The 18,054-nt window shown below is 38.3% G+C and overlaps 1 protein-coding gene across 3 annotated transcripts in view; it reads left to right on the forward strand.

Moving 5' to 3' along the window:
• CCNY (cyclin Y) overlaps positions 1 to 18,054 on the forward strand; it is a 118,565-nt gene that overhangs the window by 65,450 nt on the left and 35,061 nt on the right. The window contains exons 2-3 of one of the 3 annotated variants that reach the window (XM_021542913.3): positions 6,778 to 6,852; positions 12,526 to 12,560. In XM_021542913.3, coding sequence (XP_021398588.1) covers positions 6,778 to 6,852; positions 12,526 to 12,560 — 110 coding nt within the window. Of the gene's footprint in view, positions 1 to 6,777; positions 6,853 to 6,878; positions 11,377 to 12,525; positions 12,561 to 18,054 lie in introns of those variants that run through there. The other 2 variants (XM_021542914.2, XM_021542915.2) reach the window with 2 other exon arrangements.

The raw sequence follows: 18,054 nt of genomic DNA on the forward strand, positions 1-18,054 counted from the left end.
CCAACTTTCTTTTCTTCTAATAATCCGTGTTAAAATGTACTGGAACATGATCACAAACATTAGTTCTTGCAAGAATACTGCATGCAGCTGAGAGGCATTTTTGTTTGTGGTAGGTTAGTTGCTACTCAGATTAGGCTTGAAGTATTGCAGAAATTACTGCTGGATCTTGTGGTCTGATACTGCTGAATCTGTATGCTGTGCTTGTGTGGTGCTTGAGTGACACGAGCTGAAACTTCTACTAAGGGATCTCACGTCTTGGAAGTTTTAGTGTAAAAGCAGATGCAGTAACTATTACCAGCCAGTGAAATCAGCCTATACAATTCAGTCTTGCTTTAGCTTGAAAGTTTTGAAAACCTCTGAACAGAAAGAACCCCAGTGCTTTATTTATTTATCCCAGTGAATTATTTTAGTCCCAGTGTTTGGTGCATCCCACATTTTGGCGACATTGATGTACAGAAATCTCAAATGGGAGCTTTACTGCTAGATTTAGTCATAGGGCTTTCCAAATGTCAAGTTGTATCATACCTCTTTTGCATAATTATGGTGCTTTAAAATAACATCTAAGGATATGGATAATAATGGTGAGAGATGGCCTTTTTCAATCTTGTTTCTTTGCTCTCTGTTCTATTTTAGTCTTTGTTTTTAGCTTCATTTGACTAGAGACAGATGAGGGAGATTCTCTTAGCTGAGGTGTCCTTTTAATGCTTACCATCTCCTCAGGGAATGCTAGCAACATAATAATGTTTAAGGGAGTATTTTCATTATTGTACTCATGGCTAATTGCTATTAATACAGGAGAGCAGCCCACCAGAGTAAGAAAGTAGCAGAAAGGCATAAGGTGTAATGAGACTTTTGGAATTTATTTCAGCATTTTTTTCGAGGTTCAGTGTTGGGGAAGCTTATCTCCCTGTCTGTGCCTGGAGAATAGTGTTTCTGTTTCTCTTCCCACAGATGGCATCAGCTCATTCCTGTGGGCTGGAATAGTGAGAGCAGGAGCACCAACCTCACTCTTTGTGCCAGCTGGACAAATTACTTCTGCGGTGCTGCTGGTGCAGAGGTGGGGCATGGGCTGGGGAGTCGAGGCCATGCTGGTTCCCACCCACCTCAGGGCACATGGAGAGCTCTGCCTTTGACATCTCCGTGTCCCCTTAGCTCAGGTCACTTGTGCTTCCCTTTCCCTTTCTCCTGTGGTGATTGTTTCTCTTCTGTTCTGACACATTTCCTTCCTGGAAGAGTGTAGGGCTTAGATATTACTCATGGCTTGCATTCTTGTAATTACTCAATAAGAACCTTTGTGGTGTTTTTGTTGTTTTCCACCCACCGCAGGCAGTTACTGTAGTGTCAGGCTGTGGGTGGAGGAAAGATTGCAAAGAGGTAAAGTAATTTGTGTAGCGCCTGGTCAGCTCAACTTCCTCTGCAGCATGTCCTGGACAGGTCTGTTTTGCTTCAAGTCCCTTTAAATAATTAAAAAAAATAAGGCATATAATAAGTCATGAATATGGAGCACTGTCTCTTTCCTAAATGGTAATGGTGGCTGTGCTAGCCTCTGGTTGCAGGGGCAAAGGGAAGGAAGGAGAGAATTTCACGAGCTTATTTCCGTATTGAGTAAGACTAAAACCAGTGGTTTACTCAGCTTAGGCTTTATTCCGTTATCAAATCAGCATCAGAGCTTTGGTGGTGCAAACTTACCTGACTTTCATTGTTCAAAAGGAAGGAAATAACATCTTATTTTTCTAACAGAATAAACACATTTTCGGAGCTGCTCCCTGTGCTGCAGCCCACGTGCACTGTTAGAAAGGCAGTGACTGTGTTGGTTTTTCCTGTTTGTATCACGCAGAAGCTTTGATGCGTATTGCTCAGAAGTTAGTTGCTACAGCACCCATCCTTAATTCTCTTGTCATGCCCTCTCCTATCACAATAACACTCATGAGTTGAACAAGCAGTTGGGTTTTTTGTTAGTTTTGCCACAAATGATTTAGTGTCATCCTTTACTGTTTTTATCTTGCATATTATAGTCTAACCACAAGTTTGAAAATGTACCTCTTTCTGAAGAATTGCAGCAGAGCTTTGTGCAGGTTTAGAAAGTTTACAGATGTGCCACTGGGATTTGCTGAGCTTCTGTGCTTAATAATTTAAGTATTGCTATTTCTGAAGATTTTATAGACCTTAGGCTTGAGGCCTAAGGGATCATCTGATCTGACCTGCATATGAATCATAAACAAGTAACTTGCATAAGTTATTCTTAAATTGAGCCCAAATACTCATGCTGGACTAAAGCCCAAAGATGTTTGGCTGAGGCAAACTTCTCAAAAAGGAAAGCATCAAGATAAATTTAGTGCATGTTCCTTGGGTGTGGAGCTTCACTACCTAATTGTCCTCCTTTTATCATCCAAGGTCATAATTAAGATTTTTCTTTCTGCTTTCATATTCCACTGTTTTTGTTATATTGTGTGCTAGGTTGGAGAGAGCTTTCAGTAGCTATCAAGTTGTATGTGAAAAGCAGACATCTCATAGTTTTCCTTTTTCTTCAGCTACGGTATCAAGACTCTCAATTGAAGGCATTTTCAGCAGTCTGTCACTCTTGTAGCTCACCTCTGCCCTCATCTAAATTTTATTCTTACTCTTTGCCCTTTAAAAAGTGCAAACTGAGGCTGTGTTCAGTTTTTTTTTTTTATCTCAGTAATGCTTTTTAAGATCTTGTTTTGAGATCTAAAATCTTGCCTGGGCTTTAGCCCAAGTCTGAAGCCAAACTGTTTTACACTTCTCTTCTTTTTATTGGCATATTTGAATGTGGCTGCTGTAGCTTTAGGAATTAAGTTTCTTATAGTGTACAGGGTGAATCTTGTTGGGGGTCTTCTGGTGGTTGTCTTTAACTTCAGCACAGTTATGTACCAAATTAAGTTATATGCACAATCTACTCTTTTTTCTCAGAATGAATTTTTTTTGATGTGATGAATCAAAATGGCCATTTTAAAAACTACTAATATGGCTGCTGCTAAGCAATAAGAGTATATTAAGTATATTTACCTGCATTTGTAACTGTTTTTGTCCAAATCCTCCAAAATTGTGTGAATTCTATTAGACATCCAATCTCTTATTTGAAGTGTGCATGAGTCTGACTTTGCCTTGGCTAACCAAAAATTAGGTTTCATTTAAATATGCAACTATCAATCAATCTATAGATATAGATATGTGCCTTTGAACATGTATTTAAAGACACAAACCTTTGGTTCTTAATCTTTAGAAGACAAAAGCCCTGAAACTTTCATGGAGTACCAGACTGTTGAGGTGTTTACAGGATGTGGGTTATATTTTGCATAATTTAACAGTCCTTTAGTAACAAAAAAAAAAAAACCCAGAACAACTTGGAAAATATATAGAAAAACATTCCAATTCTGTTTAACAGAAAAGAAAGCTACAGTGAAAGACTTGGACTATCTACAAGACCATGGATTTTCTATTTTGAAGTGCTGGATAACTGTTGGAAGAAGTACCCACTGTTATTCCTTCATTTGAAGGCTATGATGAGTTGCAGAGCAGACTGTTAGTAAGGAAGAGCATTTTTGTACAGGTTTTGAGACTTAAAATTCTGTCTCTCCTTTTCCTCTCTCTTAAATGATAGGCTATTGCTTGTGTGAGTTTAAATTTCTTCTTATCTTTGTTTCAAAACAAAATGGGTAAACCTTTCCTATTATGGCTGGTCTTCATGGTACTTTTCAAATACTAAAGAACTAGTAATAGCTAAATAACTAAAGAAAGAATTAGTAAATAACTGAAAGCACTAGTTATAACACAAAAGCAGTATGAATACCCTATTTTCTTTAGGATGGAGTTAACTTTTTTATGGATAATGCCCTTTGGTGATGAGTTACTAGCTTTAGGTATTTGTGTATCATTTGATTTTTCTGCTGTAATGTGTTTTGTAGTGACAAATCTGTCAGGATTTGTTGTCATATTCAAAAAGACGTTTGTTTTAGAGTTGTACAATTAATTAAGACATCTAAGAACCACCAGAGAGTGAAATCTTACATGTTGTGACTCATCCATTCTAATACTCCAGTGTGCCAGCAGTGGTGGTCTGGAGTGATGTGGTGCCACAAGTGGGATGCTTGGATTTGCCTAACCCTTTTCCCTGGAGGAGCTGGGAGAGGCCCATTGCAGATGCACACCAAACAGTGCTTGCTTCTGCCTGCCAGACCTGTGCTGTTCATCAGAGGGGCATGGGGAGCCAGCCCCTCTCAGCAGCATCCTTCCCCTTCTGGCCATGCTGTGCTGGGTAAAAGAAGCTTTGCCTTTGCCCAACCCATGTTCTCCTCCTCGGAGTTTTGTGCAGGCAGTTTGAGGAGGACAGATGGATGTGTTTGGTTCTTGCTGTTGCTGGGGAGGATGTGAGAGAAGGGATGTGGAGAGAGGAGGATGTGTGCTGCTCTGTAGGGCTCAGTGGTGGGAAGGAGCCACAGTTGCTCCCTGGCTGTGGACCATTGGCTCTGCCAAGATAATTAAAAATCCCCGGACTGTACTCTGCAGCTGCTGAGATGGGGTTTTGCTGGCCTTCTTTCAGCTCCTGCCAGAAGAATAACAGTTTTCTGAGACACAGTGCTATTTGGTCATTCATGCTCTTTTCAGGCAGACTTTTAACTCCTCTGTTGGTTTACTGCTTCTGCAAAATAGCACCTTGTAGCACAGGCATCTTTGGGAGATGCGACTTGACTGTAAGATATGGCAATTGCTTTTTCTTTCTTTTCAGCCCTGCAAGCAAACTGTGAGCCTGGATCAGGTTGTTATTTTTGCTCAAGGAGATAATTTTCCAGGCTTGAACGAAAGAAGTGCTTTTCTGCTTTTCTGTGTTTTGCAAGCTGCATTCAGTTTTGTGTTCCTGATCCTATTTTATTGACTGAATTTGCACTTCTGTTCTTTGAAATGGTTGCAGAAAACAACATCTGTAGTGTTAAAAAAAAAAGGCTTTTTTTTTTCTTCTGATTTATTGTGCTGATCAAAGATGAAGAGGTTGATAAAAGATAATATATTTTGCATTTTTGAGTGCTGATTACCCTTCATATAAGGAAAAACATCTTGAATTCAGCTTAACAGAAAAACCATCCTGAAATGGAAAATAGTCTATACAGCATTGTCTGTGTGAATGGGTGATTATTTTTTCTTCTATATGTCTAAATAAGATGCATAGAGTAACATGGAAAGATTCTAGTTCTTAGTCCCTTGAAGTCAGAAGTCCTAACATAAGATGACATTCTTAGTATCTTCTCCAAAGTTGTCTGTGATTTCTGGGACAATCAAAATAGCTTTCCCTTGAAATCCCTAGATTCTCTTTCCTTTGTGGCATTGATGATAATGATAATAGTAATAAGAAGACTATGTGCAACTGAGAAGTTGCATTTCTCAGTTCTTCCTTGTAGGAAGAAGATCAAGTTTTCTTGCAGAAATTGTGCCCAGGTTTCCAGCTGCATCTCAGGCTGCTCATCTCGGGCTACAGAATGCAGGGAGGTGAAAAGGAAACCAAGAGAGCATAAAATGGAAAAATACAAATAGACGGTACATTTGTAAAAATGTATGTGGTGAGGAGAAAAATGCAGAGAAGTGGAAGACCTAGTAAATTATTAAATAAAAGGGCAAGGAGAGCAGGGAAAGGAAAAGCTACAGGGAAAGCTGTAGACAGAAGAACTTGACCCTGGGGCAACATGACTTTGTTTTCCTAAGACCTGGAGCTTAATTTCCAGTTTTACTGATCTTTCATAAGGATATGAAAGGGAAATGAGAGAATTGTAGAAATGCTGAGATAATCACAGAAGAATATCAGTGCTCCTAGGTAGTCTGACATAAATGCCTGCTTAAAATGCAAGAGAATGTGCATTTGGAGATAGAGAGGATGTAAGAGAGCCAAGGTTGAGAAAGCCACACTGGGAAGCAAGGGAATGCTAAAAAATTATGTACTATTTTAGGAGCATGTTTTCCAGTGGATACAGGCCTGTAAGCTTTAGCAAATTGGTAGTAGAGTGGAATTTGGGAACAAACCAAATCAATGGATTTTAACATTGATAAGAAAGATCATTCATAGGAGTTTGTATAATGTATGATATATTTGAATTTGCAACTGATGAGTATCTTTTAGGACTGGTTGGGGTTTTTTGGGTTCTTATTTGTAGTTGTGGAATTTTGGTGTGGTTTTTTTTTTTTGGTTGTTTGTTTGTTTGTTTTAAAGTTATTGCAGCAAAGGGAGTGTTAATATGTGGATGTGCCATGTTTTTCTAATCTTGACCACACAAAACACTCTGGCCTAGATTTTACTTGTTAACATTCAGTTGCAATAACTACTTTTTTTATAATCATGTCTAATCTTGGAAACCTGTCTATATGTAGAGATTTGTGCATTTGTTTGTAATGCTCAATTCTTCAATTATTACATATAACAAGCTGTGTTCCTGTGCCAAGCTGTGGCTTTGGGGCATGTGGGAAGAGAGGGATGGTTAGTGGGAAATTCCTGACTTCTTGTGTACCAGCTCCTCAAGCTGCTTTATCTGTTTTAATCCAAAAGCAGCTCTTAGAACTGAACTCTAATCACAAGGTTGTGTTGATGCAAATTATTTGTATGCCAAAAAGAACCACTTGTGCAAAGAAGGATAAAAAAATGGGCCTCAAGATGGATTCTGTTTTACAATAGCTGCTTAAGTATGTAAACTTGGTGTTACTAAAAAGAATGAGAAAATCTGTGTCTGCCATTGAATAATCATAAATGGTTTTTGTGCTGTTCTTTCTTTCCAGATTTGAACATGGAATTCAACCCATCAGATCATCCACGGGCCAGTACGATATTTCTCAGTAAATCACAAACAGATGGTAGGTTACTGAATTTATTACAGTAGTTATCTCTAAACCCTTTGTTATAATCATGTGATAGTCCTTTAATGTGTAATGGCCCCCTCTCCCCCAGAAACAGGCATTTAGAGGCATCATGTTAGAGTTTTACGTAGTCACACCTTTAGCTAATTGTCTTGTCAGACCAGTAGTACCAATATGGATGAAGCTTAATATAATTATATTTAAAAAAATATTTTCTCTAAATCCAAATTTTTTTGTGTAACTGTTTCTTAATATTTTTTTAACTGTTAACATTAGGCTTTTGAAAAATGTGTAGAAAGTATTTTTTTTTTTTAGAAAATGTCAGTTTATATTAGCTGAAAGACATTCCAGGGTTTCTCTGATATAGATGATACTGTAAATGAGTTCAGTACTAGATTTTCTTAACAAAGTAACTCCCATCCTACCCAAATATTCAATATTCTGTCTTCTTCTCCTCTTGTTATGGATTTTATATAATCATGTTTGTCTGGAGTTTAGTTGTTTTTGTTGTTTTTTTTTTTATACCTAGACAAAATGATCTCTAAAATTAACATTTGTTTAACAAGCCTCCTGATAGAGTTAGTAGAATAGAAGCCATTTACTGTGGCTCATTTGTTCCCTATTGGACATGTATGATATGCTGGTTTAGAAATAAATGAATAATGGATACAAAACACATTATTTTCTAGCAGGACTTTCAAAGCAGTTCCTGCATTTTAATTTTGACTGTTCAGCATGAATTCTTTGTCCTCTTTTCTGCTGCCTATAAATGCTGCTTTTGATTTACATAGTAAATTGCAGTGTCAAACACATCACTTGAAAAATAATGTAGTTTTCACTTACTATATATTTTTTGCTAATTTTTGAGCATGACTAGAACAAAGAGGGATATACATTTAGACCCCAGTTGAAGAGTTGATTATGTGAGTACCTCCTTTGACCTTGAGATTGTCCTTCTGAATTCAGCCCTGCTTTCAATACCTGATTATTTGGGTTTGGATGCCATTTACCATACTAATCTGGTTTGGTAGTCTGGCAAATGAATATGGTAGTATTTCCATTGTTGTATTATGAGGATTGATGTCTGTTTTATAGTGAATTTGCTGTGTTTTGAAACTGTCTAATCCCAAATGGATGCTACTTGTTTCTTGTTACAGCTTGTTGAAAGAAAGGACAGAATAGACCCAAGTTCAACAACTAAAATTTTGGCCAGAGTGGATGATTATTCTTAGTTGTAATAAAAGCAATTAGTTTATTGCAATATGGAGTTAATTTTAAGCATTTAATAAAAGTATTTATTTACCAACGTGCTAGACTTGGTCTATGAAGCTTTATTCTAGTTTAAATAACATGAAGAACATATTTTTGAGTAAGAACAATTAATTTAGTGAAATGTTATAGAAATGTTATCAATGGGAGTGTAAGATCTGTTCAGCTGTCCTTGATGCATTGAAAAAAATACAAAGGCTATTTTGTTTGTATAAAAATAAAAGGATTCTGCAAACTTTTATCTTCTGGTGTGTTGCCAAGAACCATCATGTTCTGGTGGGTCAGCTCCTAGCACTAAGCATTTTGCTAGGCTGTACTTTGTTGAACCAAGTGAGCTGGAGCTGTAGGAGTTACCACACTGTTCAAGGATGTTGCCTAACTAAAATGTAATAAAGTTCTTGTTAAGAGGAATACAGAGGGATTTTTCAGGGCATGTGGGGCTGTGTGTGATCTGGCAGGTTGCTGTGGAATCTAGGGGACCCCCAAGACTTCTTCAGATGATGTAGAAGAGGAGAGCTGAGCTAGCTGTGTTGAAAGCACCTAACTTGGGCAAATAACTGCTCAATTACTTGAATAATACTGGGCTGGTAAACCTTCCTGTTGACTGTGAGTGAAAATATTTCTATAGATAAGACTTGTGGATGTTTAAAATACACATTATACAATACACAGAGAGTCAAGTGGCATCAAGACTCAAGGTTTCATCCAGGATCTGTCTCTGGCTGTGAGCATATGTCTCATGGTTTTACAGTGGGAAATGGCCAAGTCCATCACCAGGTGCTAGAGTGATTTGGCAATGTTACATTCAGACAGTTCCATGTTTGGCTTTCTAGTAGTTTGCCCTGTGCTCTTTGAGCCTCACTGCTTATAGCGTTCTCCTGGCATAGGAGCTGTGCTTGACCTGCTTGTGATCAACACGTGAGCAAAGAGCAACAAATAAAATAAGGCAGGATGTGGCATCTTGGTTTATTATGTGGTATCTAATTGTCTTTGTTCTGTGAAGCCTGGATGCCATGCTAAGCATATAAATTGTCCTGCTCTTCTTAGTCAGTAGTCTGAATGAACCCTTAATTACTTGAGCATTCAATGAATCCGTAGAAAAGTTGAAGTCACAATAAATATTAATTTGTTTCCTAGCTTTTCTAAATGTTTCCATCTCTTTTGGGAATTTTCAAGGTACTGAATCATATGTGTGGAATTCTTCTGATTTAGGGAGCTGGTACAGAATATTGCCTGTTATGTTTTTAACTTTTGTGAGTGCTTTATGCAAGTTCTCCCTAATTTGCTGAGCTTGGCCAGTGAGCTGTGGGTGTCTGGAAACCCATGCACTATTTAGTGTGTGGGTGTGATTAACCCAGGGTTTCCAAACAGCATTTCAACAATGGAACTGCCTTTTCTTCATGGTAACAAGAAGGCAATGTTTGCTCCTCCAAGGTGCTGGCAATGGTGTTTTGTGTCAGTGGATTCCAGCTGTGCTCCTCTCCTAACTTAAATCGAGCTTTACACATTCAATGTACTGGCTAAATTTTGCAGTATCAGTGGGCTTCAAACAAAAAAGATTTTCAAATTGTATTTATATAGGCAGATAGAAGTGGAGTAAGCTGCTTTTATTCTTTAATGTTAGCTAGTCTTTTCAATTAAAACAAAAATAGATGAGTTATCAACAATGGTTGGTAATTCCAACATCCAAAATGTAAGATGTTCTTATAGTTATCATCCTCAAGAACTTTGCTTGAGATCCTGATATTATTAAAAGAAGTCTATAGAAATGATACAGCGAAAGTTTTTATTACAGCACAATGAAAAATGCATACATACATGTATTTACACACAGATACCTCTGTGTGTATTTCCTCACTCCCTTTTAGTTTCAGGATACTTTCCTCCTATTGTGAAAGCTCAGCAATAACAGTTGAAAGTTTCTTCAGCAATAGGAATAGGTCATCAGCTGTAGAATGAGGAAAACTGAGACCATTTGGCAGCATCTCAGACTCCACTTGAAGAGTTCCATTACAACTTTGAAGTTTTATATAGTTTAAAAAAAAAGTAGAAGTTTAATTGTTTAAACTGACTCCAAATCTGTTTGGCTTCACATCATCAAAACCCCATACCTGAAACCCAAAATCCTGGAGTTGCAGTTAGGAGTTTATGCTGCAAAGCACTGGTTAATTCTAACATGATGGTCTGGCCTGCTGAAGACCATACTGAGTTGTGTGAGCAGCAAAGCATTTTTAAACTGACTGAAGGCAAGTGATGGAATGCCTCTTTACAGTCATTTTGCCTTGTGCAATAACTGGCTTCTCCTTGTTTAAAATGGGGATTGTGATTACAAAAGAGAATGGTTGTGGCAGAATGGGTTTCTGCTCTGCCTGACTCCCCACTGGCATGTGTTCTGGGGAGAGCTATGGCAGAGTGAGCCAGAAGCACAGAAAGAAGCATCTCACTTCCTGCAATGACTCACCTGAGAGGTCAGGCTAACTGAATTTTTGTTATATGGGGAGATAGGGAAAGGAGGTCAGCATGGTGCTTGCAAAAATGTGCACAAGAAGTGCTTCAGCAGGCACAAAAGGGAAGGGTGCATATATATATGTTAACATGTTCTTCTGGAGACTGGAAATAGCAAATGGGATTGAGCTGTGAGTGACATTCTTCCTTTGGATAGTAGGGGATTGTACCTTCATAGGGAATTGAATAAGGGATACAAATACAGAAGAAAAAAATTAAGGCAAATGAAGATCATTAAAATGGAATTTGAAGTCTGTGTGCCAGCTGTCTTTGTAGGATTTGAAGAACTTTGAATGTGGTATAATTGTTTGTGATTAAAACTGTTAAATACTTAACTATGTTCAAAATTTCACAGTTAATAGGTGTTAACTTTTAATTAAGCACTATAGTAGGTTGGCACACAGTTTATCAGAATTGTTTGCTGCCTGTGCATTTCAATATGTGGTACTAGACAAATACTTCAGCTGCTCTTAGAAGTATCCACCATCATTTTGTTGTTCCCCTGTAGGTGCCTTATGTATTTTGCTGGTGATAAATGCAGGGTGTGGAACTTAAGTGTAGTGCAGTATTTTAGCAGGATTTCAAGCAGTTTAACAATTTACTACATCATCAGAATTTTCCTGCTGTTCCTGTTTAATTCTGTTTCTTATACAATGTCCGTAATTGTGGATCTGAGCGTATTCTAAGTGACATGGCTAACATCTGTCATGTGTGATTCTCCTTTCTGCTCCCTGGGAGGAAAATTATGTAAGGATTTTTCAAAGTTTTTTATTATTTTTTATTTTCATTTTATGTCTGCATTAAACACAATAATTTCACACTATTCACACATACAGCCTTGTTTATTTGAGATTGCTTGCTTATTATAAATCACAGATAATGGCTTCTCATCCAACAGGGAATGGACAGGCTATCCCACCATTGTGAATACTCTTACTTTGCTAAGTGTTTTGGTTTGCATAGCTTTCAAATCATGATGCACTAAAGTGCATTTAATCACCTACAGCATGAAACCATTATTATTTTAATCCTGCAGTTTGATTTATGTGGTAGTTGCCTCCAGAGTTGTATCCTAAATGCTGTGTTTTCACTGGAACAGAGCTCCACAGGTTCTCTATGGGGTGAGTTAATTGGGGAAGTGCTTTAAAAAATTAAATACAGTATATATAATCAGCTGTATTAAACATTTGCCTGACAATTAAGATTTTATACATCTAACTCCCTTTTTGTTGCTATTTATTTTTTGACTGTTTTGGCTAATTGTGGCTTTGACTTGCAACAATTGCTTGTGGTGACTGGTTCATACTCACCAAGGGTATAAATTTTCATTGTTACATCCAACATGAGTAATAGTTTCAGGCTTGTGCCTGATCACTATAGAAGGCAGTGGTGTAATCCATACGGTTTCAAGGCTTCTCTGTGGGAGTTAGTGCACAGTAAGCTATGATGAGAATTTGCTAACTCCATGGTGTAGCTGATGAGGTGCTTTCATACCTGCAAAGTAGCGTAGGCCACTTTGCAGCAAGGTACCTTGGATGAAGGCACTGGTGGCTCAGGGGTACCCACACAGAGAGCTGGGGGAGAATGGCCAAGCCACTGCTACCTTGAACTGCAGCTTACTGCATATTAGCTTGCCCATGTGGACCAGTGCCTGGTCAAGTATCCAAATGGATGAGAATTTTAACCCATCACCACACTAGTGAGCATAAATGCCTTTATGCATACAGATATGTGTTTCTTCTGTGTTTGCTATATTTATATACTTGGTTAGTGCAAAAGCAATTATAATGTTGCACATAGATAGTCTCCTGTTCTTTTTATTATAAATGGTGTATAAGAAGCTTAATCGGGAAAAATAGTCATGTAATATTTCTATCATATTTTGTGTTTTTGCAGTGAGAGAAAAACGCAAGAGTCTCTATATAAACCACGTAAGTGAAAATGCCTCGCTATGCAGCTTTCTCCTTGTTGTCTATATTATACAGTAAATGAGAGTTATCACATGTGATTTCCACATTGCTGAGAGGGTGCTGATGCTTCACATGTTGCTCTGCGTCAGGATCCTGAAGAATAAGCCTTGGCTATTGAGTTAGTGGAACAAAGCTGTTGGTTTGAAGACAGTATTATGCTCACAACCAGTGTACGTAGGTAACTGGTATCTGGGAAAAAGAGCTGCACACATTGGTATGATTTTTTAAAATTACTACAGAAACTCTTGAAACTTTAGATTAAATTTCTATGCAAGTTTGCATTGGCAGGGAACTACAGCATTGGGTATTTACACAGTTGTTCTGAAGTGTGTTGATGCAAGGTAAATGTGAATTGACACGTGCTACATGCTGAGTATGAAGACGGGGGTTTGATATGCTCATGCACCCTGGGCATTTTTCAATTCAGTTCTCATCTGTTTGAGTCAAATTCTCTGTGAAGCTGAGAGCAAATACCCTGTAGCCTGCTTTGTATAGAGGACCAGGTTCTTCACCTCAGTCAACATTGTTTGTACTGCTGAAGCACCTGGAACCAGTGTGATTCCAAGTATGTGAAGCCTTGTGCTGAAACATTGGAGTCATAGCTAGGTAAAATTGAGAAGGGAAAGAACTAATTGTCTACCAAATGCTATTTGCCTTTAAGGTGAATGGGGAGAGGCTCTCAGGTTTTTCTCTATTTGGAAATACAAGCTGTACTTTCATTTTTATGGCACTACAGCTGCTGAAACAAACAGATGTGGTTTATACCCACTTCATCTCTTTGTGCTGAGTTGTCTAGCTCCAGATAAACTGGATTGGGGCACAAATGCAGGTGGATTCAGCTGAATGCTAAAGTGGAGCTCCTAATTGTGATTCACACCAGGTCTCACACCTGCAGAAAGGGATGGAGCCACAAGGGCAGGAATGAACTGCTGTGTGGGGTGGGAGGGCAGGACTGCTTCATTTGCTGATAGAACTGGTTGGTGTTGAGTATTTCTAAAGCTACTGTATGGCTTTCAAAGCAAGCTGAGATTTTTCAGTTTCCTAAGAGTTAAGATTCTGAGAAGTCATGGCTTCTCAGAATTCTGTGAGGCTTACAGAACCCTTAAAGTTGCCCTCACTAGGTTAGCAGATCTTCTTTGTCCTCATCTTCTATTCCCCTATAAAACATTCCCATTGTTTATAGTGCATGTGAGGGTAGTTTGCAGAGCCGTTGTCTTGTTATAAAATGACGTGGAAAGCCAGTGTACTGGGTTCCTGTAAACTTAATAATGTGTACTTAGCACCAACCATTTCATATGTAAAAATTGTGTTGTGAGTTCTAATTCCTGCAGCAGCTTAACAAAGATGACTATTACAGATGCTGCTGGAAGCATCCTGTTGCAGACTCTGGTATAAAGTGGTTTTAGGTTAGGCTGGACATATTGCAGAAAAGGGAAGGGTGATCCTATCACTGAGGAGCTGTGTTGTTGGGAGCTCAGTGTAGCAGCATATGCAGTTGATGTGCTAAGTGCTGTACATCTTCTTAATTTGTTCTGTTTCCCCCCGCCGAAGTAGCATTCAAAATATTGGCTGAGGTTGCAGTAGTGTAAACATCCCTCAGTGGTTTACTGCTACTTAAGTCTTTGTACTTATAAAGTACTTCTGAATTACAAAGCTAAAAATAACCTTTATGAGGGTGAAGTTCTTACCGTGTCTATGTCTTTACAGGTCAGTTAAGCTTTTTAGGCAATACTCATAGGTAAACTGTATTTTCAAGCACATCCTGTAATATTTTAAGTTGTTCCTTCAGCATATCTGTAAGTATTCATTCAGCACCTCCTAAATCTTCAGTGTGCTAAACCTGGTGTACAAACTGGGTGATCATTTTTGTAGGAGTAGCTGTGACTTGTAACTGGAAACTGTGTTTTGATTTTCAGACTGCAGGGAACCATTATGGTTTATCTAGACCACCTTGCTGGAGGAAATGGAAGCAATTAGATTTAACAGTTGTATGTGACAAATAATGGGTTTTATTTACATGGTACAATGGTTTATGATATACCCTATTGATAGATCAGTTCTTTTCCACTGTTTCTCAGTGTGTCCTAACAGGAGCTATTGCTACTCATCTGTTTCCCTGTTGATGTGAAGTGCTGGGTCCCCACATCTTCTCTGAAGGAAACATTCCAGAGAGCATAAATTCGTAGTGTTATTATTTTGCCTTTTTTTAAAAGAACTCCTTACCATAATGCAGCACTTTTTTCTTTTGTGTTTTTTTTTTTTTTTTTTTTGTTGTTGTTGTTGTTGTTGTTGTTTTTCATGCTTATTCTCCTTTTGTGATAAATAACCAAGATGAGCAACCAATTATTTTTGTCTGCATAACTGGTTATTTTGCAGGCAAAATTGAATTTCTCCCAAGTGATATGGGGGGCTGGTTAGAAAGAGAAGTATCAAGAAAAGCTGGGCTGTTTTATTTACCTGCTTGCCAAATTCTGTGTGGTAACAGATGAGAGTAGTAATTTATACAAATGCAGTTTTGAAATATTACTTATGAAAAAAATTAGTATTGACTCTTCCTCATTTAAAAATGCACTTTCTTAGCATGATCACACCACTGTTCTTTTTCTTGCTTGCTTTTGTTTGTAAGATATTTTATTTGGCTGAATAGTTTCCTGTTATCCCCAAACACAAATGGTGGGTTCCTGATTTGATTTGTTACACTTTGTCAAGAGCTGACAGTTGCCATGTTTCAGATTCACCTTGTCAGTAGGTGTGATGGAAGAAGCCAGCAGCTGTTCTTTTTTTGGGGTGGAGAAAGAATGAAAGGAGGGAGTGACAGAGTGCTATGGAGGAACTGCCATCTCTCAGTCTTCCCACAGAACCCAAGGAGACACATGACGGGTTGGGAATGATGCTGGAAGTTCCCTACCTCCAATGTACCTGAGCCACCTTGCTGTACTTTGCTTTCTTCCAGCCTGTTTTAATTCCTAAGCAGTTGGAGCAGACTCTGCTTCTCTTTCCCATTGCACTGGCAGTCACTGTTTTTTGTTATTTTATGGGGTTTTTTTATGCTGCCTTGGTGTGCACATGTCTTTTAATCTGCTTAGTCAAGCTGCTGAGAGGGATAAAGATGCAGACTGAGATTGGGGCGTTTCCTTTCTCAGAGAAGAGAGATTGCATCAGTGTCTCTGCCTGTACAAGGAAAGCAAACAGGAAGACAGACACGTTTTGTGTTTTTAGAGGAGGTGGTGGAAAAAGAGTGAATCTTTTATTATGGTTGCAGTGGGTAGTCCTTTTTACTGTGTTTTTTTGTAAAGGAAAGGAGCAGGGGGAGGGGAGAATAAAGGTTGTTTTCTCTTTCAGGATTTTCCAGAAATTTTCCCTTTCAGACAAGGAGAAAATGCTCTGTTAGCCCAAGTAATTACTTCTCTTCTAGGCAAGATACAATCTTAAAATGAATATATGTTTATGAGCAGTAATACTCCTTAAAAATAAGGGATTTTTTCAATATATCTCTGTATTTCTGAAGGAAGATAAAGGGTAGGAAAAGGGAAAGAAAATAAAAGAAAGTAATGTCTCACTTCTGCATATTTTTTTTTTTATTCTGGAGACTCTTTGCCAGCCTTGTAGCAACAGCATCCTTTCATCACTGTCTTTTTTAGGGATCTGGACTGTCTACTGGCTTCTACTGTATGCTACCTGGCAACTAGATGTTCAAATTCCAGCAAACTAATACTGTTTTTATCCTTCCAAGTAGAAAAGTTAACATCTCTGTATAGACCAGAATTTTTTTCTTCATCCATGGGAAAAGTTACTGGGCGACACTCATGTCAAAATCCTAGTCTTTGTAAATGACCCCTTGGTGATTCACATCAGGGGAAGCTTCTCCCCAGATGCAGTACTGGGGACTTGCAGAGAACAGTTGGGTCTTCTGCTGGACGTGGTGAGGCAAGAACAATTTCTATGAGCCTTTTTGCATGCTTGGAATTATGTATGGCACTTACTCCTATGTAGCTCCCAAATCTTCTTGTCAGATTGAATAAAAAGAGGCTGTTCTGCTTCCATGTTGTAAACCTACTGGACATGTGACTGATAATCAAACACTTTCAACTAGTGATTAATGAGTAAATAAGATACATGCTGAAATGGGAGCATGGTCAGAAAAGTAGTTTAATCTGTGAAAGCAAAGCACGACATAAAACATGAAATGGTTTCAAGTAGACTACCTGAGGCTGGCTATTGGAAAGGCTTATAATTGCTGTCCAAATTCCTTAAGATATTTTAATTGTCATTCCTTACTTGAAGAGAAAAGCAAGATAAACTGAAAGATAGCTTAGAGGCTTCTCAGGTGCTCTTGAAGTTTTCCTGGAGATTGCTTAATGTGGCCTTTGCTCCTCTCCATTGCACAATCACAGAAAAGCAGGTCTAGAGGGGGCTTTTATAGGTCACCTGGTCCATTTAGCAGATTCCTTACACTGATGCCATTCCTAATAGATGCAGCTTAAGATTCTTTCCAGGCATCTAGTAAGTTAAAATTAACATGTTTTCTTTAATGCCTTACCTAAACTTACTGTTTGAAATGTGTTTTTCGAAAGTCTTTTATTTAGCTTCCTTTCCTATCTTCTAGGGTTAAGAATTTTACCTCTCCTGTCAGCCTCAAGGCACTAGGTTATATGAAGTGATAAACTTTTTTATGGGGAGAAACAAGCTTAACTTTTGAGTTAGAATGAGAACATGCAGGACAGTTCTTTTACAAGGGCCTATGTAATACTTGCTTTGCAGGGAATGTAATAAAGTCCCTCTGGTGGAATTGCACAACAGTAGCAATTACACGCTTTGTAAATATAAGCCCTTGAGCTGATTTTAACAGTCAAAGAAATATTTAATCTTTCACGTTTGTAAAGCAGGGTGCTTTATCAGTGGTTAAATAGTGCCTGCATGTGCTGCAGAGTTTACTGGTGGTTGCTGAGCCCCTCAGGAGCTCAGTGGTTTGCTGACATAATTTCTCTAGTTGACATGAGTAAAGATGAGCTTTGAGAGCCAAAAACTTACAAGTACAGATTTAGTGTAAGCTAGGCTAGATTTGGACTTCATCAAAAATTGGTGAAACGTCAGCTGAGGACAAAGTTGAATCATGAGGAACAAGGGGTATTACTTAAGAGTAGTTGGACTAGATTTTTTTTTTTTAATTGTAGTTTTTGGCAGAGGAAGATGAACATACTGGTGCAGTTTCCTATTACTTTTGTTCTGGTGAATATATCTACACCAAAGGTAGACAATTTTGCTGTATTGGCATTATGCAAGATGAAAATAAGTGCAGAACTTCGCAGAGCCATGCAGAGAATTGTGTTGCATGGCTTGGTTGATTTGGGAAGCACTTTGTTGACATGTAAAATCATGTTTCTTCTGTGAAAAATATTGTCAAAACGAAGTCATATCCTGAAGCAACAGAAGATCCTCAAGATAGGTACCTCCC

Source organism: Lonchura striata, chromosome 1 (assembly GCF_046129695.1).
Source record: "Lonchura striata isolate bLonStr1 chromosome 1, bLonStr1.mat, whole genome shotgun sequence".
NCBI lineage: Eukaryota > Metazoa > Chordata > Aves > Passeriformes > Estrildidae > Lonchura > Lonchura striata.